We start from the raw sequence: 18,249 nt of genomic DNA on the forward strand, positions 1-18,249 counted from the left end.
TAGTGCGAGGGATCTTGAATATAGCTTAACGGGACTGAAGTACACCTGGAAGGATAAGCTATGGCAAAATGCAATTATAACATCGTATGTAAACCATAACGATCCCTGGTTTATTAGTATAAGCACCAAATGCGTCATGGAGGAGGGAGAGGCTTCCGTTAACCGAGGAGCCCCCATAGAAGTCGTGGTGGGGAAGGGGAGATACGGGAAAAGGAGACCTTTAATTCGGCCTAGGGAACGTGGAACAACTTTAGTAATCCCAAATCGGTCTCCTGATACGGTAAGCAGGTGTAACCAGGATGGCGGTCCCTCGGGATTGAAAGTGGTGCTGTTGAACGCCAGATCTGTCAACGGCAAAACAACTGTCATCCAGGATTTAATCTTGGATGAGCGGGCAGATCTGGCGTGCATCACGGAAACCTGGCTGGACGAAGCTGGAGGTGTAAATCTGACCCAGCTTTGTCCACCCGGGTTCTCTGTGCAGCATCAACCGAGATCCGGAGGGCGGGGAGGCGGGGTTGCAGTAGTCTATAGAGATTCTATTTCTCTGACCAGGACCCCCATCCCACAGTCAACAAATTTTGAATGCGTCCACCTGAGGGTGGGTGACCGGGACAGATTAGGGATTCTGTTAGTGTACCGTCCACCTCGCTGCACTACAGTCTCCCTACCTGAGCTAGCGGGGGTAGTCTCGGACCTGGCATTGGAGTCCCAGCGGCTGCTTGTGCTGGGGGACTTCAATGTCCATGCTGAGGCTGCCCTAACGGGAGCGGCTCAGGACTTCATGTCTACCATGGCGACCATGGGTCTGTCCCAACAAGTATCTGGCCCCACCCACAGTGCTGGACATACATTGGACTTGGTTTTCTGTCAGGGATGGGAGGAAGGTGGCGGTGTTGAGGAGTTATCCATCTCTCCGTTGCCATGGACCGACCACTTCCTGGTCAGCTTTAGACTTACTGCGCCCCTTAACCTCCGCAGAGGTGGAGGACCTATTAAATTGGTCCGCCCCAGGAGGCTTATGGATCCGGAAGGATTCCTGATGGCTCTTGGGGATTTTCCCGCCACCGCGGTTGGTGATCCTGTTGATGCCCTGGTCGCTCTCTGGAATGGGGAGATGACCAAGGCAATAGACACGATCGCTCCAGAACGTCCCCTCTCAAGTAGCCGATCTAAACCGGCCCCTTGGTCTACTGAGGAGCTGGCGGTGTTGAAGCGAAAGAAGAGGGAACTAGAGAGCGTGTGGCGTTCGGATCCGAGCGAGTCAAACCGAACACGGTTTGTGGCCTTTTTAAGGTCATATGCCGCGGCAATAAGAGCCGCTAAGAAAACTTTCTTCGCGGCCACTATTGCGTCTGCAAAGAACCGTCCGGCTGAACTGTTCCGAGTTGTCAGAGGCCTTTTAAAACCCACCATTCAGGATGGGTGCCCTGATGACTCGGCTGCTCGCTGTGAAGCTTTTGCTCGGTTCTTTGCAGACAAAGTCGCTTTGATCCGCTCTGGACTGGACGCCGCATTAACGGCAGTCTCTGAGGATGTAACACGAGCATCTGCTTGTCCGATTTTGATGGATTCATTTCAATTGGTTCAAACCGAGGATGTGGACAAGGTGCTTGGAGGGATGAGAGCCACCACATGCATCCTAGACCCCTGCCCATCCTGGCTTCTAAAGGAGGCCAGAGGGGGATTGGCCGAGTGGGTTAAGGTGGTGGTTAATGCCTCCCTTCGGGAAGGCATTTTTCCAGCCAGCTTAAAGCAAGCTGTGATAAAACCGCTGTTGAAGAAGCCATCACTGGACCCCACTCAATTGGTAAACTATCGGCCTGTTTCCAATCTTCCCTTTTTGGGCAAAGTCATGGAACGTGTGGTGGCCTCACAACTCCAGGCATTCTTGGTAGACACGGATTATCTAGATCCGGCACAGTCTGGCTTTAGGCCGGGACATGGTACCGAGACAGCCTTGGTCGCCTTAGTGGATGATCTCCGTCGGGAGCTCGACAGGGGGAGTGTGTCCCTGTTGGTGCTACTCGACCTCTCAGCGGCCTTCGATACCGTCGACCACGGTATCCTTCTGGGACGCCTCGCGGGAATGGGTCTCGGAGGTACTGTTTTGCAGTGGCTCCGGTCATTCCTCGAGGGTCGGTCTCAGAAGGTGTCACTGGGGGACTCCTGCTCTACCCCACAACCTTTGTCTTGTGGGGTTCCTCAGGGTTCAATACTGTCCCCCATGTTGTTTAACATCTACATGAAGCCGCTGGGTGAGATCATCCGGAGTTTCGGAGTGTGGTGTCATCTGTACGCAGATGATGTCCAACTCTGTCACTCCTTCCCACCTGCTACTAAGGAGGCTGTCGAAGTCCTGAACCGGTGCTTGGCCGCTGTGACGGTCTGGATGGGGGCGAACAAATTGAAATTGAATCCAGACAAGACAGAGGTGCTCCTGGTCAGTCGCAAGGCCGAACAGGGTATAGGGTTACAGCCTGTGTTAGACGGGGTCGCACTCCCCCTGAAGACACAGGTTCGCAGTTTGGGTGTGATCCTGGACTCATCGCTGAGCCTGGAGCCCCAGGTTTCGGCGGTGACCAGGGGAGCATTCACACAGTTAAGACTCGTGCGCCAACTGCGACCGTACCTTGGGAAGTCTGACTTGGCCACGGTAGTCCACGCTCTGGTTACATCCCGTCTTGATTACTGCAACGCTCTCTACGTGGGGTTGCCTTTGAAGACGGCCCGGAAGCTCCAACTAGTCCAACGGGCGGCAGCCATGGTATTAACAGGGGCTGGACGCAGGGAGCACACAACTCCTCTGCTGTACCAGCTTCACTGGCTACCGATTAGCTACCGAGCCCAATTCAAAGTGCTGGTTTTGACCTTTAAAGCCCTAAACGGTTCTGGCCCTACATACCTCTCCGAACGTATCTCGGCCTATCAGCCCACCAGGACCCTTAGATCTTCAGGAGAAGCCCTTCTCTCTATCCCACCTGCTTCACAGGTGCGGCTCGTGGGAACGAGAGATAGGGCCTTTTCTGTGGTGGCCCCCCGGCTTTGGAATGCCCTCCCTACTGAATTAAGATCAGCCACCTCGCTAATGGCATTTAGGAAAAAACTAAAAACCTGGATGTTTGAGCAAGTCTTCAATTGACCTTCGATGTGATGTTTTATCTGACCATGGATTAGCAATCAAGATAACGAATTGGATGATGATTTTAACTATGAGATGTCCCGATCTGTATTGGTGGCCCAATACTGTGTATGTTTTTTGTATGTATTTTTATTTTAATTTTATATGCTTAAATGAATTGTATATTTTAACATGTTGTAAACCGCAATGAGTCGCCGCACAGGCTGAGATATTAGCGGTATACAAGCATACCAAATAAATAAATAAATAAATAAATAGAAGAGATTGGAGGCAGAGCTTCTTTTAAGTTTTAGGATGGACTAAGGTCTTGCATTTAACCAATCTACCCAGAGAAGGGGATAGTTCCTTTTAAAAAATTACACTTTTTAATATAAAAATAGAGAAGCAAAAGACGGGAGCCTCCGGTGGCACAGTGGGTTAAAGCACTGAGCTGCTGAGCTTGTTGACCGAAAGGTCACAGGTTCAATTCCGGGGAGCAGCATTAGCTTCCGCTGTCAGCCCCAGCTTCTGCCAACCTAGCAGTTCAAAAAAATGCAAATGTGAGTAGATCAATAGGTACCACTCAGGTGGGAAAGTAACAGCGCTCCATGCAGTCATGCCGACCACATGAACTTGGAGGTGTCTACGGACAACGCCGGCTCTTCGGCTTAGAAATTTAGATGAGCACCACACCTCAGAGTCGGACACGACTGGATTTCATGTCAGGGGAAAACCTTTATTTATTTATTTATTTCACAGTTTTGTATACCGAGCTTCTCAACCTCGTTGAGGGACTCAGCCCGGTTTACAGCCATAAAAACATATACATTCATTAAAATATCATATATCACAAATTACACATCAACTTTAAAATACACTAAATATAAAACTACAGTGGTCAGTCGTCCTATTAAGATGGATCTATATCCACTTCCATCCAGAGTCCTATGGTGTTGTCTCATTCCTCGAAGGCCTGACTCCACAGCCACGTCTTCACCCGTTTCCTAAATGTTAGGATGGATGGGGCGGTTCTGGCCTCCAGAGGGAGAGAGTTCCAGAGTCGCGGGGCCACCACCGAGAAGGCCCTGTCCCTCGTCCCCACCAGGCGCGCTTGCGAGGCTGGTGGGACTGAGAGCAGGGCCTCTCCAGATGATCTTAGTAATCTTGAGTAGCAAAAGATCTGATTGGCCTAATGATAGAGCAGTGGATGGGAAGGCTAGCCCCTCTGAGAAGGCACCGGTGATTTCCCTTTTCCATAGAATGGACATTGAGGTATTGATGGGTCTTATCAAAATCCATAATTTGGCCCCCAAACCTTCCCTCAATTTATACATGAAGTCAGCTTATACACGAGTATATAGAGGTAAATGCGACATCATTTTCTATGTAAGTATAGCTCCTGTGTTATTAAGGCAAAGAATCTGCTCTGGATTTTAGCCTTTTTTTTAAAGCTACGGAACCCTTTAAGCACCTTTCATCATGTCTTTTATGTTTAGACTAAAACCCAGGGGAGATTGACTGCCCCACTGACGTGGAAGTCACGAAGGAGGAGGAGGAGGGAAAGAAATTCAGTTCCTGGTTTGAAAGTGTTAGGCCCCTTCCACACAGCCGAATGAAATCCCACATCTTTGGCTTTGAACTGGAATTTATGGCATTGTGAACTCAGATAACCCAGTTCGAAGCAGATATTGTGGGATTTTGAGTTATATGGCTGTGTGGAAGGGCCCTTATTCCTGTTTAATTTTGCAGTACTTACTTTGAAAGTAGTGTTTATACTCCAGAAACTTGGTTTTCGTGCCTGCCACAAACTATGTTGAATTGGTTGAGATTCAATGAGATATTCATTGAAAAATTATAGCAAAATGTCCCACAAAAACAAAGTTTTTGCAACTTAATAAATTTTCCTAAGTTTTTATGATAGAACCAATTAGGAAATGACATTTATAACCTAGGAACAAAAATTGTGTTACATAGTGTAATAATATAAGGAGTCCCACTTCTTGAACTGTGCACTTTCAGTATATAATTATACATTGTTACTTTTTTAAAATAATCTTTATTCAAGTTTTTGTTTTACAGTGAAAGAGGGTGAACAGTTTGTTTTCTAGAAAGAAAAAAGGAAAAAAAGAAAAAAAAGAAGTAGGAATGGATAGGTTGGGATAGAGTGGTGCTGGGGAGGGAGGGTGGGGAAAGGGGAAAGGGTCTGGTGAAAAGGGTAAGTGGTTTGGAGCTGAGGGGTGGGATGCTTCCAGTACGATCCGCAGAGATATATTCTTCTAAACAAACAAAAAGTTCTTCCATAAAATACTAACTTCTTATTTTCATCTTTTCCATCTTGTTTCTTTTTTTTAAATTCGAAGTTTCATTTCTTTTCAAGGGTTCCCACTTGATGTGGTTTCTTTTATTTATATTTTCCATTAATTGTGATAACTTGTCCATATCCATATATCCTATAGTTTTGGCTAACCAATCTTCTATCAAGGGTAGGTCTTTCCCTTTCCATTTCTGAGCTGCCATAATTCTCGCTGCGGCTGTCAGGTAGAATAAGATCTTCTCTTCGTTCTTTCCCAACTCAAAATTTATTAAATTTAATAAATAATATTCAGGTTTCAAGTCATATTTGACCATAATATTTTTTGATTGTGTTTATGTATTGAAATCCAGTATTTCTTTATTATCTTACATCCCCACCATAGATGCAAGTAGGTTCCTATTTCTCTCCCGTATTTCCAACATTTATTTTTTAATGTATTGTCGAAGGCTTTCATGGCCGGAATCACTCAGTTCTTGTGGTTTTTTTCGGGCTATATGGCCATGTTCTAGAGGCATTTCTCCTGACGTTTCGCCTGCATCTATGGCAAGCTTCCTCACCCTCTGAGGAAGCTTGCCATAGATGCAGGCGAAACGTCAGGAGAAATGCCTCTAGAACATGGCCATATAGCCCGAAAAAACCCACAAGAACTGATTTATTTTTTATTTTTTGGAAAATTTAGAAGCGTTGGTACTTGGACGGGTGTCAAGTACCAACGATAAAATATCTTGTACCAGTTTTCCTTTATATTGACTGACCTTGTGTATCTTATTCTGGTCTTCTACACCTGTTCCCATTCCTTTAATGAGATTGAATGTCCAACATCTATCGCCCATTTAATCATATTGTCCTTTATTAAGTCTTTCTCTGTATCCCATTCCAATAGTTTTTGATAAAGTATTCTAATTAATTTTTTTCTTTTTGAATTATTAAATCCCAATACGTTTCTTGTGAGTTAAAATCTATCTTTAAATCCTCTTTAAAGCAGTCTTTCATTTGTAAATAGTGAAACCAACTCATTCTTCCATCAAGTTCTCTTACTTCGTCTAAAGTTTTCAACTTCCATTCATTGTTTTGGTTTTTTTAATAAATTTATTATACATGGTTACTTTTTTAAAACTCCTAGAAATAATGCTACCTACAGTGGATTGCCAAAAACAGTTTGTCCTTTGTCTTTTATCTAGTGGATTTGTTTTATTTTCTCTGATTCCCTCTCTGTCCTGTTTTACTTTGCATCAACAGCCGAGGAGCTCAGCATGTTTTTTATAACAGTTCAGAGTCAAAACCGCATTCCTTCCAGAAAGGACGGATGCACCTGAAGAAAACCAAGGAGGACAAAATCTGTGCCCATCCAGTGAAACTATTTTATGAAGCTGTTGACTGCTCGAGGGATGTTTGGAGACCTCAGAAGAAAGGAGACGCCGCAAACGCTGCCCGAAAGGTTAACGCAAAATCAAAGATCAGTAAAAAAAGCAAACAGTTATACTAAAACGCATAGACAATACCTATATATATATAAAGAGAGATATAGATATGTATACATGTATGTCTCTAACTTAATTTAACTATCTATAAACACATAGTGCAAGTTGTGGTAGCACTTTACTACCAATAGTGAAGGAGAGCACAATGCTAAGCATGTCAACTTGGCTGTTGTCTGCACAGGCAAAAATATACCTCGTATTCGGTGCTGGCATAATGCACAACATTCTTGGGGATTCAAATCTAATTCAGTAGTTTTCCACCCCTGCGGGCTTAAAACTGAGATTGATCTTTTACCCTGACCATTTCTGGGAAATCTGAGTTGTTTTATAGGTGCCCCCAGTCCGAATCGGCTTTGATGTTGAACTGCGGGTGGGATTTTGAGTGGCACAAGTAGATGGGAGATCTCCAGATCTTTCTGCCATGAAATGCTATTTGTATCCATTTTGCCGGTGTGCAATCACAAGGTGCATTTGTATGGATAAAGTTGCCTTTATTACATATTGGTCTTAGTGTTCTCTGCATTTAAATACCAGTTTAATAGAAAGGCCAGTGCTCTATGGAAGGCATCCTCAAAATGCGGCCCTCCAGCTGTTTGGGCCTTCAACTCCCAGAATTTCTGACAATTGAACAAACTTTTTAGGACTTCTGGGAGTTGAAGGCCCAAACAGCTGGAGGGCCACAGTTTGAGGATGCCTGCTCTATGGAGTCACATGTATTTAATGCAGACAAATTTATACTCTCATGCATGAGGGGAAAAACTCTTGGGGTGTCTATGGCTGTGGTTGGAAAAATGCAAAGCATAGCACACGTGATCATCACAGAACCATTCTGAAGCAAACTTGCATTGGAGAAACATATGCCTGGTAATGTCACTTTTACTTCAATTTAATAAGGATGTGTGTGTTATTAATACTATCACTATCCACGAGGAAAATGTGAGTTGAAGAAAAATATTTTTGCCTGTGTAGACAACACTTTGGATTTCAGTCTCCTTAAACTCAGGTCCCTTCTACACTGCCATGTAAAATTCAGATTATCTACTTTGAACTGGATGATATGGCAGTATAGACTCATATAATCCAGTTCAAAGTAGATAATTGATTGATAATCTGGATTATATGGCAATGTAGAACGGGCCTCAGTGGGACTTACTTCTGAGTAGACAGGCATAGCAGTGCATCGTCAATCACACCCATTATCTTTCACCGTTTCCCTGTTCATTTGGGCAATGACTTGATATATTTAATAGATACTAATGCTATATAAATATAGAAAACTATATATGCCTCATTCCCAGGACTTTGTGTATGTCAGGTGGCACTTTATTTATTTGCAAGATCAGTTTAGCCCAGCATTTCTTCTTGTTGTATATCTATTTATAATATAATCCCAAACATTGGTTTTTGGCAGGTGGCTTCAAGCGAAACAATTTTGCTGCTTATATTCAGAAGAACCCCTTCTGCCTGGCACCTTGAAAAAATTATTCTCTTTAATCTACATTGAGACACAAATCGTCAGGAATAGGTTTAGAGATTGAAGCCAGGGGTTGGGAACCTTTGGCCCTGCAGATGTTTGAACTTCAGCTCCCATGGCCATGGCAAGGGATTGTGGGAGGCCCTTCTACACTGCCATAATCCAGATTATCTGCTTTGAACTGGATTATCTGAGTCTACACTGCCATATAATCCATCTGAAAGCATACAATCTGGATTTTATATGGCAGTGTAGAAAGAACTGTTGTATTCCTGAAGCATCTGGAATACCAAAGTTTCCTCTCCTCTGATTTAAACCTAACTCCCTTGAGCTGTGTTTTTCTGAACTCAGGGTACAAATATTATGATGGCATTCTAACAGTAGAAAGCAGCTGAGAGGAATTGGGTTGGGCAATGCCCTCTTTCTGCTACCTTCTCATTTCTTTTAGGAGATCCAGTGGGTTGGAGAACTTGCCTAGAAACAACTTTAAGCAGAAATGATATGGAAGTGGGACGCTCCCTCACTAGTTTGGAGAAATTACTCCAAATCAGTGGCTCATCTCCCTCTCTATACGGCACTTAATGACCATTAACTGTGCTGGCTATGTGATATTGCTGCCACAATATCCAAAAGAAACATTTCCAAGTTCTGATATAGTTACTCCTGTTGTATACAGTCCAATGCAGGAAAATACTACAGTGATTCATTTCTGTGCCTTGAACTAAGGTCAGCCCCAGACATTTTGCTGCCAAAAACAAAATCATAGAACAGGCCTCTCCCTGTCAAATTGCATGGTAGCCAAAGCCAGCCGCACTTGTTGCTATTTTTGACACATGAGTTATAGAGTTTCACAAGCATTTCTTTCAAGCCCTGGAAGTAAAATATGGAATAAGGAGGAATTTTCTCCTTTTCAAGGCATCCAAAATCAGCTCCGCAAGGCTTCTATCTGAGCACAAATCCAGCCCTTTATTTGCTTCTCCCTATACTTTCTCAGTGGGACTGAAGACAATGTGCATGAGCCTTATTTTGTATTTTTCCCCCCTTGGGTGGACAGAGAGTGGCTGGCCCAAAGCCCATTCACTAATATGCTGCCTCAGAATGTAGTGTTCTTCTCTGGAGGTTTTTAAGCAGAGGTTGGATGGCCATATACAGTATCAGGAGTGTTTTGATTCTGTATTCCTGCATAATAATATAATAATAATACACTTTATTTATAACCCGCTACCATCTCCCCAAAGGGGACTCGGCTAACATGAGGCCAAGCCCAAAATAATGCAAAATAATAAACACATAGTAACAAAATACATCATAACAAAATATAAAATAACAAAATCAACAATATAAAACAGAATATTTAAACCAGACACGGAGGGCGGGCCGAATGTGTGAGGTAAAATGTTTAAAAAGTTAAAACCCTGGGTGAGATAGGGATAAAAATGCATTTGTAGGAAAGGAGCCCAACAAGGAGGAACCATGGGATTTAGTCATTTTAGGGGGTGGGGGAGATGCTTTATTCTGAGGGCAGCTTTATTCTGAGGGTAGACTAAGACAACCAGATGGGTTGAATGGTCATTCTCCAAAAGCACAACGGAAGAGCCAGGTTTTTAGGTCTTTCTTAAAACCAGCTAGGGTGGGGGCTTGCCTGATCTCCTTAGGCAGCGAATTCCAAAAGCAAGGGGTCACAGCGTAAAAGGCCCTCTCCCTTATTCCCATAAGACGAGTCTGTGATAGAGGAAGGGGCGAGAGAAGGGCCTCTTCAGCGGATCAAAGAGATCGTGCAGGTTTGTTGTAGGAGATGCGGTCACAAAGATAGGTGGGTCCCAAACCATTCAGGGCTTTGTAGGTAATAACCTGCACCTTGAATTGGGACCGGAAAATGAACGGTAGCCAATGGAGCTCCTTAAACAAGGAGTTGGACTTGATGGCCCTTCTGAACTCTTCCAACTCTACAATTCTATGATATTGACTGATGAGAGATAATTTGTACCCACGTTATCCAACAGTTTCAAAACCATGTATTCTTTCCACAGTTAACATACTGGATTCATATACATGAACCCCAGTTAACTGCTATTTCATATTTCAGGAATCTGCATTTTAAGGACCTTCATGACACTGAGTGGTTTTTCCTTCCTATTTTCAATCTAAGTTTATTTGCTTATTTATAAAGTTGCCGCATACGGTCTTTATTTAGCTCAAGCTCAGCATCGAATGTCCCAAGAGAATGACCTGAGCCCTGAGCCAGGCTTACCCAAGACACAGAATCATAGAATAGTAGAATTGGAAGAGACCACATGGGCCATCTAGTCCAACTCCCGGTCATGCAGGAAAAGCACAATCAAAGTATCCCTGACAGAGGCCATCCAGCCTCTCTTTAAAAGTTTCCAAGGAAGGAGCTTCCATCACACTCCAAGACAGAGTGTTTCACTGTTGAGCAGCTCGTACGATCAGGAAGTTCTTCCTAATTTTCAAGTGGAAACTCCTTTCCTGTAATTTGAACCCATTGCTCCGAGTCCTAGTCTCCAGGGCAGCAGAAAACAAACCTGCTCCCTCTTCCTTATGACATCCTTTCACATATTTATACATGGCTATCTCCTCTCAACCTTCTTTTCTGCAAACTAAACATACCCAGTTCTTTAGTATGCGCCTCACAGGGATTCATAGTCTCCAGACCTTTGATCATTTTAGTTGCTCTCCTCTGGACATCTTCCAGCTTGTCATATTTCTTTTGAACTGTGGTGCCCAGAATTGGACTCAGTGTTCCAACTGAGGTCTACCCAAAGCAGAATAGGGGGTCACCATGACTTCCCTTGATCTAGACACTATACTCCTTTTGATACACTCCCAAATCCCATTGGCTTTTTTAGCTGATGCATCATTCTGTTGACCCATGTTCAACTGTTGTTGTCCACAAAGACTCCAAGATCTTTCTCACATGGACTGTTGTCGAGCCAGGCATCACGCATTCTGTATCTTTGCATTTCATTTTTTCCTGTCTAAGTGTAGTATCTTACATTTGTTCTTGTTGAAATTCATTTTGTTAGTTTTGGCCCAGCTCTTTAATCTGTTAAGGTAATTTTGAATTCTGATCCTGTCCTCTGGAGATTAGCTATCCCTACTAATTTGGTGTCATCTGCAAACTTGATAAGCACATCCTCTAAACCTTCATCCAATAATAACAATAAATAATAAACTAAGTCAAAAAAGAAGCACCATTAAAGCCTTGGCAGACCGTGCAAAAAGAATCTGCGAACCCCACCTCCTCCAAGATGAACTGAACCACCTAAACTGGGCTCTACAGGCCAATGGATACTCCACCTCAGACATCAGAAGAGCTGCAAGACCGAGAACAAGCCACGAGAGTAAAGATGAAGATCCACCCAGAGGAAAAGTGTTCTTGCCATACATCAAGGGAATCACCGACCGCATTGGGAAGCTGATGAGGAAACACAACATACAATCTATCTACAGACCCACCAAGAAAATCCAACAAATGCTACATTCAGCAAAGGACAAGAGGGATCCTCTCGCCTCTTCAGGAGTCTACCGTATACCATGCAGCTGTGGACAAGTCTACATAGGGACCACCAAATGCAGCATTGCCCAAACACGAATCAAGGAACATGAAAGGCACTGCAGACTACTTCAACCAGAGAAGTCAGCCATAGCAGAGCACCTGATGAACCAACCTGGACACAGCATATTATTTGAGAACACAGAAATGCTGGACCACTCTCACAACCACCATGTCAGTCTACACAGAGAAGCCATTGAAATCCACAAGCATGTGGACAGTTTCAACAGAAAGGAGGAAACCATGAAAATGAACAAAATCTGGCTACCAGTATTAAAAAAAAACTCTAAAATTACAACAGCAAAACAACAGAGAGGAAACAATCTGGGACTTCTAATCACCTCTCAACAAAAGATTGCCCCAGGCACTGCCAGGCCATCAAATGCTAATCAAGGTGGTCAGTTGAAACATTCACACCTAGCTCCAGCAGACAAGAGTCCTTTGTCCCACCCTGGTCATTCCACAGATATATAAACCCTTTTTGCTAGTTCCAACAGACCTCACTACCTCTGAGGATGCTTGCCATAGATGCAGGCGAAACGTCAGGGGAGAATGCTTCTAGAACATGGCCATATATCCTGGAAAAACCTACAACAACCCAACAATGAACTTTATTTATACCCCGCTATCATCTTCCCAATGGGGACTTGGCCCTTAACATGAGGCCAAGCCCTTTTAAAAATACAATACAACACAGTGAAATACAGAATACAAAAAACATAATACATCAGAAAATAAATTAAAATAACAAAATGAAATAATAAAGCAAATTCACACAATATAAAATCGAACAGGATGGGCAGGCCAAATGGACAAGATAAAATGGTAAAACCCTGGGTGAGGTAGGAATAGAAAATATGTAATTGATATGAGCCCAAGAAAATAAAACAGTGGGGACATTAATAAAGATTTTGAGCAAAACTGGGCCCAGGACTGAACCCTGCAGCACTCCACTAGTCAGCAAAATGTCACTAGTTACATTTTGCTGCCTAAGTTGGGGCAGAAAAGGATAGTCCTTCAGTCACCCAAGTCACTCTTCCACACAGCTGTATAAAATCCACATTGAACTGGATGATATGGCCATGTGGACTCAGATAATCTCATATAATGTAGATTATCTGCCTTGATATTCTGGGTTATATGGCTATGTGTAAGGGCCCTTTATTTGCTGCCTCATTTAGCTAAATAAAGACCTTACAGGCACCTCTCCCTGTCCATAGCAAAAAATAGATATGAAATAGCCAACAATTTACTGTTCTTTTATGACATTCCAATTTTGCTGATTGAAGCAGTTTCCTTATTCTGCATTGCCCGAAGCGTGTTTAATTTTCTCTTTGCTTCTTTAAAGAAAGTCCGTTGAAGGGGGTGATCGCAAGTTATCACAGTAATTCTGTAGTGCAAAATTCTAAATCTGCAATAGGCAGAAGTCATACAAGTTTCAAATCAGAGAAACAACCAAACCAAACCCCTTAGACCTCTTCTACACTGCCATATAAAATCCAGATTATCTGCTTTGAATTGGATTATCTGACAGTGTAGACTCATATAACCCAGTTCAAAGCAGATTATTGTTGTTCATTCGTTCAGTCGACTCATGGACCAGCCCACGCCAGAGCTCCCTGTCGGCCGTCACCACCCCCAGCTCCTTCAAGGTCAGTCCAGTCACTTCAAGGATGCCATCCATCCATCTTGCCCTTGGTCGGACCGTCTTCCTTTTACCTTCCACTTTCCCCAGCATCATTGTCTTCTCTAGGCTTTGCTGTCTCCTCATGATGTGGCCAAAGTACTTCAACTTTGTCTCTAGTATCCTTCCCTCCAATGAGCAGTCGGGCTTTATTTCCTTGAGGATGGATCTTCTCGCAGTCCAAGGCACTCTCAGAACTTTCCACCAGCACCACAGCTCAAAAGCATTGATCTTCCTTCGCTCAGCCTTCCCTAAGGTCCAGCTCTCACATCCGTAGGTTACTACAGGGAATACCATGGCTTTGACTAGGCGGATCTTTGTTGCCAGTGTGATGTCTCTGCTCTTTACTATTTTATCGATATCTGGATTATCTGCTTTGTTAATCTGGATTATATGGCAGTGTAAACAGGGCCAGAGTCTGTTGATTCTGACCTGTAGTGTATGCTGCCTATGAAAGGTGTAGCCAACATTACAACCCAAAACAGAGCTTGTACTTTGGTTCTGGACAACCTTGAAATGTTATTCAACATCTTTTGACCAGTCCATGTAGCCCTGCTTATTCTGATTGCTACACATGCTTTAGGCTCCTTCTACATTGCTATATAATCCAGATTGTTTCAAAGTAGATAATCTGCTTTGATTATCTGCTTTGAACTGGATTATATGAGTCTATACTGCCATATAATCCATTTCAAAGAAGATAATCTGCATTTTTATGGCAGTGTAAAAGAGTCTTCAGTCTGCCTTGTTGAGGAAGTTTGGCTGCTAAAACAACACAAGGAATATTCTAATTCGGGCAGTTGTAACCTCGTCTTCACTGTTCTTGGACTGTACCACATCAGAATGCATGTGATGGAGTGTCCACCTTCCATATATTCAAAGTGAGAGAAGACAACTTCACCTAGAAACCTGGTTTATTAACAGAATAGAATGTAAAAGAAATTATAGACTTGGGAAGTATTTTTACTCAAACTATTGTAATATTTACATCCTGCCATATATCACAGGATCTCATGACAGCATAGAAATAATAAGCTTTTTCAACAATGTAGAACAGGGTATCCATAAACTGATTTCAGGAGGCCTTTGAGTTAGAAATTGAACAATATCCCTTCAGTTTTGCACTAATTTAGGAGAGGGATAATCATACTATTTTATACCATGGGCTTCATTCTGGTGGGACTAGAACAATCAAAGGAAGGCATTGTCTGCTGCTGGATCTGTGGTGTTGGTGACAGAACTTTCCCTGCTAAATATAGTTTTGTATAACCTGTGGATGTAATATCAACATCATATTGAGCAGATTCACAAGGAAATTTCCCTTTCCTTGTCACTTGGCAGAGGGAGCTTCAAAGTAAGGGCCCTGAACAAAGTGCAGTTATGGAGGTCCTCTTCTTCTGTTGGCTACGTCCTGTCAATCTTATCTGACAAAGATAACATCCAGGAGCAATCCTGAATGACCAAGGTCATTATTATTATTATTATTATTATTATTATTATTATTATTATTATTTTCCGCAATTCCCCAAAGCAGCAACATATTTAGGGCATTTGAGGACATTAAAGTGGCAGCTCCTCAGAGCCCTACACATTAAGTGAAGGAGACCAGGGTAGGCATCAGCACTGAGTCCCACTAGGATTTTGGATCCCCAACAGCTTCCTAGTGTAGAATCATAGAGTTGGAAGAGACCTCATGGACCATCCAGTCCAACCCCCTGCCAGGAAGCAGGAAAATTGCATTCAAAGCAATTGTAGAGATTGGAAAGTTACTTTTTAAATTAGTTCTCTTGGAAGCCCCTGATTAGAGGTATTCTGGGAATTGTAGTTTAAAAAAAAGGTTGGATAGGGAAGAAGTGTTATTTCCTAGCTTTAGCACAATTGTATCAGGCTGAAAAAGTCATTTATTGACTGCTTCTCACCTTGCATTACCTCATTTCATGGGAGATATTCCTGCCAACCCAGACATTGCACTGTGCCCTATATCTCTAATCTTTTGGGTAAGATGAGCAGGGGGCAGAGAAGAATCAGGGTAGGGTTTGGTTGTAGTCTCTAGGCCATCCTTGTGCTAGAGCCCTAGAAAAATTGCTCTTTCTGAGTTTGCCCTTGCAAATAAAACCATGTCCCATTAAGAGATCTCAGAAGAGCACATTATAGCAACTGTTTTATTTTATTGGCTTAGAAGAGGCTCAGGTGGGATATTCCTTCGGGATTGTGCCAAGTAGAAGGATTCTACTTTTATCACAAAGTTCTTCTCTACTACTTTGTATGTGTGTGAACGCGTCTTGTTTGTGCTATGCTACTTTTTCTGACAGGTAGTTAACATCGTAGTAATGTTACAGGGAAAAGTAGGGTTTTTCCCCCATCCAGAGAAAGAAAAAGGAAAAAAAAGCAGCGTCATTTTCATGTCATTTATTTTTAAATGCTTCTTATAAGAGATGTGAAATGTCTTTCTGTGAAGTGGTTTTGCAGTAAGCGTACTAAAACTTGTGGAAAATGTTATTGTTTTTTCACAACCATTACAATGAATTTTTTGAAAAAAAGAATAAACACACTATTATGATTGTGGCAATAAAAACAGGGTTTACACTATATTTAGCAGAGATGGAATACAAGTTAGAGTTTTTGCTGTTGTATAAATAGCACCAGTTGGCATTTGGAGACTAATATATGAAAATGTATTTTTATTTTATAACATAAAAGAAACCATTTTTGCAGATGTTCAGCTTTCGCTATGCTGTTTCAGGTTACAGTCCTGTATTTATAATAGGCTGGTTCATACATGCTTGTTCACATCACTTGATGTCTGAATGGTTTATCACACACCAAAGGACACAGACAGAATCTTCAAATTACTTCCCAGTTCTCCAGACTCAACCTTTCTAATAGAACAAATCAAAATCTGTGGCTTATAAAGAGTATGGAGCTACTGTTGAAAATTCTGTTTCCACAATGAACTTATTTTAGTCATGCCACAAAAAATACTGTTTAATGTTATGAAAACAAGCCTAACCCCCCCCCCCCTCCTTCATCCAGTGCAGCTCATTTTTCTTTTCTTTCCATTAGTTTTGATGTGTTTTCTGGAACTGAAAAATCTGAAGCAAATCTTAATGTTCAAAACCAGAAGGAAAACCATTTTCAAACTAAGTTTCTAAAGCAAGCTAGTTTTTCACTTTGTTCAGAATGACCACTATTGGGGTGGTAAATGACATCCTAGAATGCAATTATCTAAAATTATCTCTTTGATCTGGGTGCAAATTTGGAAGCCTGGCAGCAGAAAAAAACTTATTATTAGTCTAAACTATTGTTTATTTTGACATGTGCTGTAATTTACTTGGTTTTGTGACACCATTATGCTGTACATGCCCACGTCACATAATTCAGTATGAAGAAAAGTGCCACAGAATGATGCTTGGACACAGGGCATGTTTGTTTATTTACAATAGTTACTGTTCACATTTATGCCTGAAAAGAGGTTGCTAAAGCAGCATTTGAAATAAATATATTTTTAAAAAGGATAATTATTATAAATTATTTATTATTAATTTATTTAGGGCTTTTATATCCCATCCTATCTCAATCTCTGCAGAGGGACTCAGGACGGCTAACAAATCAGTAGGGCTGGGCGGTTTCGTTTCGTAATTTCGTAATTCGTTAAAATTCGTTATTTTTTTTTTTTGGTTACGAAGCGATAACGAACCATTCAGGAGCATCTAAAAAACGAAACGAATTTTTCAATTCGTTTCGTAATTGCTTCGTATTCGTTTCGTATTCGTTTCGAAATCGTTTTGTTATTATTTCCGCATGTCTGGGGCAAGTTTTATAGCTGTTGTTTGTTTAATCAGTGAAAAAAAATTATAAATATCACACCAACAGTCAACAACAGAGGGAGAGGGAAGCTTCAGAAGTTCCCCCTGTCCGATATGGATGTTTTTTAGCGTATTGCACGGTCGCGTCCGCCATTAACGAATCGATTCGTATTTGTTTCGTATTCGTTTTGTAATTTTACGAAATTTTGTAAATATCGAACTTTTTTAAAGAAAAAATTCAGAATTCTTTTAAATATCGAAATGCAAAAAACCCCAAAAAACGAATCGAGTTTAGAAACAAATTTTTCCGTGGTTGCCCAGCCCTACAAATCAGCACTCATGGCGCCCACATCAAGACATGAATATACAATTTAACAACAATTTAATAAAACAGCAATCTAAACAGTATAAAACCATATGAACAATATAAAAACAGTATAAAAACAAACAGTCAGCGGTCACAGATTTAAACATTATCCATCAATTCTATATAGTGTCATTTTCAGCACATTAGCAAGTCAGCCTACTCTCCAAAAGCCTGATCCCATAGTCAAGATTTTACTTGTTTCCAGAAGGACAGAGGGATGCAGCCGATCTAATTTCACTTGGGAGGGAGTTCCATAGACGAGGGGCCAACACAGAAAAGGTCCTGTCCCTTGTCCCCACCAAAGGCGATTGCGACAGTGGTGGTGCACAATAAACCTATTGATTTAAAAAGAAAAAGACACTATGTGCCAAGTATTTTTCTCTAAAGAATCTAAACTCAGGGGCAAATGCGTCCCAGTCCTGATTCTT

At 42.1% G+C, this 18,249-nt stretch overlaps 1 protein-coding gene across 1 annotated transcript in view; it reads left to right on the top strand.

Moving 5' to 3' along the window:
- The window catches only part of ZNF365 (zinc finger protein 365), a 41,258-nt gene extending 24,098 nt beyond the window's left edge, over positions 1–17,160 (top strand). Inside the window, exon 5 of the mRNA XM_060768936.2 lies at positions 6,675–17,160. Coding sequence (XP_060624919.2) covers positions 6,675–6,921 — 247 coding nt within the window. The 3' untranslated portion in view covers positions 6,922–17,160. The remainder of the gene's footprint in view (positions 1–6,674) is intronic.
- The last annotated feature ends 1,089 nt before the right edge of the window (positions 17,161–18,249 follow it).

Source organism: Anolis sagrei, chromosome 3 (genome assembly GCF_037176765.1).
Source record: "Anolis sagrei isolate rAnoSag1 chromosome 3, rAnoSag1.mat, whole genome shotgun sequence".
Taxonomy (NCBI): domain Eukaryota; kingdom Metazoa; phylum Chordata; class Lepidosauria; order Squamata; family Dactyloidae; genus Anolis; species Anolis sagrei.